Source organism: Dendrobium catenatum, unplaced genomic scaffold (genome assembly GCF_001605985.2).
Source record: "Dendrobium catenatum unplaced genomic scaffold, ASM160598v2 fragScaff_scaffold_617, whole genome shotgun sequence".
Taxonomy (NCBI): domain Eukaryota; kingdom Viridiplantae; phylum Streptophyta; class Magnoliopsida; order Asparagales; family Orchidaceae; genus Dendrobium; species Dendrobium catenatum.
The window spans coordinates 116233-124350 of record NW_021319079.1 but is presented as its reverse complement, the minus strand read 5'-3'; the positions used below and the strand labels follow the sequence as shown (position 1 = coordinate 124350).

At 34.8% G+C, this 8118-nt stretch overlaps 1 protein-coding gene across 1 annotated transcript; it reads right to left on the bottom strand.

Annotated features, from left to right (window-relative positions):
• Nucleotides 1–5833: 5833 nt before the first annotated feature.
• On the bottom strand, nt 5834–7227 carry LOC110096577. Its single transcript, XM_020822596.2, has 2 exons — nt 6959–7227; nt 5834–6275 (listed from the first exon to the last, which is right to left on the bottom strand). Exons 1-2 carry the CDS (start codon nt 7083–7085, stop codon nt 6133–6135), a joined length of 270 nt encoding a protein of 89 aa, XP_020678255.1. The 5' UTR covers nt 7086–7227; the 3' UTR covers nt 5834–6132.
• Nucleotides 7228–8118: the final 891 nt, after the last annotated feature.

Sequence of the window (8118 nt, the reverse complement as noted above, 5' to 3'; positions counted from 1 at the left end):
TCTCGGGGATCAATATGGGCTGTCCAATAGAGCACACTTCAAATTTTCCATAAATCTTCTCCATATTTTTGAGGCATGTCACTCTAAAAAATCTATAAATAGATCCTCACATCCCACATAAAAGGGGGCTTGAAATCTTTGGCCTGAGATGGGAGAGAACCCTGACATTTTAAGGATACTAGAGTTCTACCCAAGCACTACCATTGGTGAACTCTCGCCGGTCCACTACCCAATCACCAACTATTGTCGAATCACCACCTGTCTGCTGATAGTCGCCGAACCATTACCTATCAGATGACCTTTGTCGGACCACCGCCGACTACCGATCTCCATCGGACCTCAACCCATCCGCTGACTGCCACCAGACCTTAGCCTGTCCACTGACTGTCGCCAGACCACCACCCGTTCACAAAACTTTTGGTTGACCATCATCAGACCACCGTCGCCTGCCACTGTGGTCACTATGACCATCGTCTCCCATCAACTATAGTCCCTCAAACGACCATCACCTGCCGACTACGGTCCCTCGGACCACCATTGCCCGCCAATTATGGTCTATCTGACCACCGTTGCCCACCAACTACGATCCCTCCAGCCTCGGTCACCCTTTGTCTATGGTCTCTATGGCTTCCATCGCTCACTAATTATGGTATTTCTGACCACCGTTGCCCGCCGACTATGCTCCGTCCAACCATTGTCCCTCGCCGATTACAGCCCCTACTAACCTCCATCGCCTGTTGACTATAATCCCTTCAGCATCCTTCACCTGTCAACTATGGTCCCTTCGGCCTCCATCACCCTCTGATTATAATCTCATCGGCCTCTATCATGCACCAACTACGACCTCTCCGACCTCCATCGCCTGCTAACTACAATTCTACCGACCAAACCAATAGGCCAACAATCTCTTGAGAATTATTACTCTCATATCATTTTATATTTCCAACTCCCATCATATAATGTACTATGTAATCTTAATTAAAATAGTGGATTCATTTCAACTAGGCTAGGCCCCATGATTTTTATCCCTTTTTAGGGTTTCCCACATAAAAATTATGGTATCTCTTATGACTCTCATGCCCTTATCTCTTTATCTGTATGTGTGCTAGATCTTTGTTTGAAGCTAAGACATTAAGCTCTTTATCTCTCTGCCACCGCAAATTTTCCAGTATGCAACAATACTCATATATGTCTTTCTAGATATTCAATATATAGTCGATGGGTCATAGTAGATAGATTCGTATCTCGTGGACCCACAAGGGAATCACCACTCATAAGGATAGTCAATGATTCTCATAGACTAATTAACTCATCACTACCCCTATAACAAGGGATAGCCACCAAAGCCACTCACTATTATCTATGATTACATGTTCTCAACTATGCTTATCCTTTTAGCTACAAGGAAGTACTTTGGTTTCATTTTGTCCCATCATAGTCAAATGAACTTAGAGCTTATCATCTCGATAACTCAAACTTGCTTGGCTCCCTCTCGTAGGCAATCCAAAGCTCCAACATAGGTCGTTGATGGCTTTCAGACGCTTGCCAGTTACAATATCACTTGCCATATACTTGCCCATGTCTATTCACCCTTATGCATTCAAGACACCATTAAACTCATCATGAGACGGAAAAACAAGATTAAGAAAAAAAAATCAATCATCCATCTAGTTAAGAAGTGACACATGTCTAAAATAGTTTTTACTAAGATACTTCAATTCATGTATTTTTTTTTATTGATGTAGTACTTTTTTTAGCCCTCGTATTCCTATAAATAAAGGGCGGAGAGAAATATTTTTAATATTATCACATTTTTACTATAGATATTCAAGCTAGTAAATTATTTTCTACAAACTTTTCTCCTATCTTTCTCTCCATTGTCACATAGATTCTCAGGTTGCATCTTTAAAGCTCGCAAGTTAGTGATGTTGGGTATCACACACGGACAAATTTAAATCCATCATGAAGAATGCAAAAACATACATAAGCAAGTGAGAGAAATAAAAAAAAATCCAAAAATTTTGAGTGAATGAGCTTCTAAGGCTCCTCATTCATGGTTGTTGAATGATCACAAGGGACATCATCTGATTTAATATATTGGCAACCTTTACACACAATTTTTTGTTGATGTTTTCCAATATATGGAACCAATTCATATCACCATTTTCTGAGATTTTCTTTAATATTTCCTAAACTGAATGAGCTAAACAAGCTTGCATTATCTTATCTACATAAACATCATTAGTTGACTAAATATAAAGGGAATAAAGCTCCTTCACTTTCAACACAAGATCAGGTGAGCACAAAGAAACAAGGCAACATAATAATACATAATTATCTAGACTGTTTCCACTAAGAAAAGTAGTATAGGATTCCTTTAATAATAATGATAATAAGAGTACACATGTCTCTTCTTTGTGATTAATTATTATGTGCGGATGCCTAACGCCATCCATATATCAATCAGAATGCGTCATGTCACTTCTTCGTTGTGTACCAGGGCTCGATAACGCTGACGTGGTTGCACCTGATTCACCTCCAAACATAGAGCTGCGTCCGGCCTCTGCATAAAATAATTTCTCCTTCTTTGTATCTTTATTTCTTGCAATAAAATGAATTTTATGTATTTCTCTATGATTGAGTTGTTCTGTGTTTCCTTGAGTTTGATCACTTTTTGAGAGATTTGATTATTGGTATTTAGATTAAGGTTTCATTTGAGATAATTTTTTTACTGCTTTCTAAAATAATTTTTTAGTACACAAATTTTTAGTTTAAGAAAATTTTGTAAAAAAAATTACTTTAAAAAATAGTAAGAAAGCTGATCCAAATGAAGCCATTTTGTATTTCATCTTCCATTGATAATCTTAGTCTTTACAATAAAGACTTTAATACATTTATTGATTAATGAAAATCAAGTTATTTGTTAAGATCTCAACCTAAGAAGATATATAAAGATTAAGGTCAGACCCTGTAAGACCCCTTATTCTCAAGATAAATTATCTTGTCGATAGCTAAGCATCTGACTGAAATAATTATTATTTAATGATAATCTTCTAATAATGACACAATTTTTCTTAAAGGGGGTATTTTTACTTAGATTTTTAACTCACAAAAGATTTGTATTTTATTGTGTTTAAGCTTTTTTATATTTAATCTCAAAATATTTTTCAATAGTGAAAACTTGCATAGTGTGGGCTCTAATTCAATGAACTAGATGCCCGAAAACTTTGCCTAGTATATACCTAATCATGAAAGTTGTTCAAAAATTGAGTTTTTTAATGGAGATACGAGTCTGTGGCTTCATTTGAGATGATTTTTTTTACTGCGTCTTAAAACAGCTTTTTAGTAGGAAAATTAAAATTTTCATACTAGAAAGTTGCTCTGAGAAGCAATTAAAAAGTTGTCCCAAACAAAACCAAAATCTCAATTGCTTATAATGAGAGGAAGCCACCATACATCTGAGGTGGGAGTTGGGGATGGCATAAGTAACGCCCCACCCCCCTATAAAGGGCAAATTATTACGTGTGGTGTCCGGACCGTCCGGAAGCAAATCTGGATGCGCCACGTCACTCGGATGCACTGGGGTCGGGGTGACGTGGCTCGTCTGAATTCACCTCCGGACGAATTCGGACACCGGACGTAATAATTTGCCCACATAGAGGGATTAATTATTACGTCCGGACAAAAAACCGGAAATCCGAACGTATACTAAGCATACCGAGTGCTCAATACCGAGTTTTAGGTGACGTGACACATGTTTATTGGTCTCTAGACCCGTCAGGTGACCTGACGTAATAATTGCTCCTATAGAGGGGCTTTAATTTGACCTAATTCAATTCTATTTGCTAGATTGAGGCCCAAATGCTCATTAAATCTCATTTTCATTGTCTTATGGAATAATCATGACGAATTAGTCATTTTACTTATAAATTTCATAAAATTAAAATTTGCATTGTCCTTTAAATAATTTTGAATAAAATTTTAATCAAATTTTTTCTTTGATATTCTCTAATTCTTTGCTAAAAATGTGCTCTTATATATATATATATATATATATATATATATAACTCCTTTATTTATTTTATATGATAATTTGCTTATAAAAATTACTAACATCAAGCTTTCTTTTACCTACCATATATTCTCTAATCTTCTTTATTAACCTATTGAACCAAAAATTAATATCTAAATATGATTATTTCATTACTTCTTAAAAAACATATAGCAATTACATAATTACACATAAAACACAAATATAGGCCATTCCATAATATCATCTCATCTGTCAAAGGTTGGAACTTTTATTTGGTTCGGTTGACCGGATGCAGAGGAACATCCGGTTGTAGGCAAAATCCCGCCTATACCGAGAGGGAGAATGTCTTTAATAAATAGTTTTATTCTAAATATTTTTTATAAAAATATTATATATTGTTAAAAATTCAATTATTATATAAATTAGATTGTATGTATTTTAAATATATTTAATTTATATTATTATTTTATAATAGTTTTAGATTTTTAAAAGCATATATTACTGTTATGTCCAACAAACATCTATGCCCTATGTTTTCATAAATTGAAGTTGTGTATGGTGTACATGTATAAATACTTTCACAGTTGTCTTAACAAGCCTTGAGTTATAATCAAGACATGATGACACTTGCCTTTAAGAGAAGATCCTTTGGACTCTCATATAAACCAACCAGCTAGTTCGCTCGAAGTGAGGTGAGTCAAAGATGGTCCATCCGACAAATAGCTTGTCGCTCGCCTCCATCTCAGTCATAAGCTTACATCACAGAACCATAACCCCCTCATCTAAGCAAATCTAGAAGAAGGCTCTCACTTGGGAGCTTTTATTATGTACGGACACCGGACGAGAGAACCGTTCAGTTAAACATTGGACATCCAGCGGTACTGAGTGTGGGTACCGAGTTGGGTACCCACCAATGAGATGATGTGGAGCAATTTTATTGATCTCCGGATGCCCTCCGCATTCCACACCGAATAATAAACCCGCACTTGGGGCACCCTACTCGGCCCACAAGCGCTCACCACTACATCGATCTAATCTCGGCTTAGTCAATGCGCTCACTTGCTTTCCCATAACAATCCATGACTTAGCATAAAACCGCACCTCCATACCAGCCTTTTATTTATTTTATTTATTGTGAAAAAAATATTTTTAGAAAACTATTGTAAAAAATATATATTTTTAGAAAGCTGTTATGAGTATTATAAAACAATTTTCAAAATGTTCGAGAAAAGTTTTATTCTTACTCTAACAAATTTGATTATAAGAAAATAATTTCTCATAAAAAAATTTATTAGTGTAATAACTATATAAAAAATTATTATCCAACTTTTCAAATAAATAAATATTTAAATATCCACGTTAGCTTTCAAAAATTTTATTTTTTCCACACTAATTACACAGCTATTTTTAAACTAAGCTCAACCACCGCAGTCCGCAAACCACTCTCGACATTCTCATTTTTTTTTGTTTTCAATCACAATGAATAATGATAAAATTACAACATAAAAAGCTCAACATGTAGATAAATTATTATATGCGGAATCCAGACGAGAAGAATCATCCGAATTATGAGTATAAAATTAATACACACTGTCTACAAGTATAAATTTGTACATATTATATAAACTCACATATCTGATTCGGATTCCGCACATAATAATTTGGGTACCATGTAAAAGAAATAATTTCGCATAAGATATTTTAATGCAAAATAAAACATAAGGGGCCCTAAGAACTTTGAAAATTCACTTAGATTGATGATATATATTATATTATGAGTTGCATTAATCACAATATAAATTTTGAAAACTTTGAAACTTGTTTTGCATTATTATATTATGACATAATTTTGTTACACATAAAATGCAAAAGATATATGCAAAAGAGCACCCAATCTTTACAACTTACAATAGGCCAAATTTACGAGAAATTATTCTGTGCGTGATCTGGACGTAACTTGCCTCCGAACTCCAATCAAAATATGTCATATTATCTATGCAGAATTGTACATGATATATATAAAAGATGTGGTCAATTTTGATTGGAGTCTGGATGGTCCGGACTCGCCCAAAATAATTTCTCCAAATTTAAAGACCAAATCAACAACTATTTGGGCTGAGTGGCATCCCGTCCAACGCACGGCCGGATCTCCTTTTACGGTACTCCTTATTGTCCGTCGATGGCTCGATCACGTCGGCGGCGAACCTCACCTTCTTCTTTGTTCTGTTAATCTTCATCCCACCTGCAGATTTGATAAAATGAGAAAAGAACAGAGTACAGAAAACAGAGCATATAGAACAGAGTAGAGGAAGAAAGCAAAATGAAAATTTTTCTCCAGCTTCTATCCATGGCATGCAAGAATAGCAAAAAATGGACCGAAATGGCAAACTTGCAGTGGAAAGTATGCTAAAATTGCCGAAGAAAGGGGAATTTGTTTCGTTGAGCGGTTAGCTCCATGAAAGGAAATGCATTTTATTTGACAGAGGATGAGCAAAGAGAAAGAAATAGAGAAAAGAAAGAAGAAAAGCCTAAGGGCTAATATTGGGTGATGAGAATTTGAGATGAAGGAAATTATGATACATTTCTGAATCTGAAACAAATTATTTTGAATACATAATGAATCATTATTTTCTTTATTTCATTTCATTTGCCAAACTTTGCAGCCGGTGAAACAGAGCCTTGAAAGATCAAAGCAAAATCCAATTTGCCATTTTTTCAAATTACTTAGATAGCATCCGGGAAAGAAACGAGGAAATAAAGCGGGACAAGCGAAAAGATTGAAGCTTTCTGATAAAAAAAGAGGAAAGATCCATTAAAGGAGGAATCTTGTCCGGGAAGAAACAGGGGGGAAAACAAAATTTGCGGGAAAGAGAAAGAGAAGAAAAGAAAGAAAGACGAGAGAGAGAGAGGGATTGTTCTCCATACTTAGCTCAATTTCAAATTTCTTCATAAAATCGGAGGCGAGGCGCTTGTGGAGTTGGACGGCGAAGAGGGCGACGCTGCTCGAAATCGCTACCACTGCCATCATTCCCATGCATCCGGAGCTCTCCATCTCTCTCTATCTCTCTTCTCTTTGTTCTCTTCCTGGCTTTTTTTCAAGACCCTTGAGAGATGCAGAATTTATCGCAGGGGAGGGCAAGAAGAATTTGGACGGCGGAGAGGGAAATGCGGCGTAGACTGGAAAAAGAACGGTGGAAGGAACTCCCTATTTATTTTTCAGAAAAAATATATTTAAAAACATATTTTGAATTAAAATATATCCGTTTTTTAATCTCTGATTATTTATTTAAAGACCACCTTCAATTGTATAGAATTGAATATATTTTTAAATCATGCTTGAGAAAATTCTTAACAAATTTAAGCCATATTGGAATAGATCTTGAATCATATTTGACCCATATTTGATCTATATTCAAACAAGGCTATAACTCTTTTTGAACCCTATCAGATAAGTTCGAGCACGATTCAAATTGGGCTAGAACAAATTGAAGCAAAGTTCCATAATGGATTAAGATTTCGTTTGTGACAACTTTCTTACTTCTTCTTAAAGCAGTTTTTTTGTACACATACAAAAATTTTATACTAAAAAACTGCTTGATGAAACAGTAAAAAAGTCATCCTAAATAAAGCCTATATAGAATTCGAACATAACTTATTACAACAGAAGCAACATGATGCGTTCTCGTAATCGTAAGACAAAATTGATATGATTAAGAGTACAATCATAATAATTATAACATAATTGACTATAAGTAAAATACAATATAATGTAATTCAATAGATATCTTATCAAAGTGTAATTCAAGGATATAATACATTAAACATAACATAAACATTGCAATTCAAGTGCTGCCACACAACATTCATAATGCAATCCATGTAAATGAAGAATTTGACATTGGATTAAAGAAACAAACAATCTACTTAAATAGCTATAACACAAAGAATTAATAGTTGAAATAGAGGAAGTAATGTATATTGGATTGATGAAAGAGTAGATGAATAATCTTTTTGAATGGACTTATAGATCAAAATGAATAATCCCTATAAAAAGTATAGGACTAGATGTCACTAAATTTTATTTT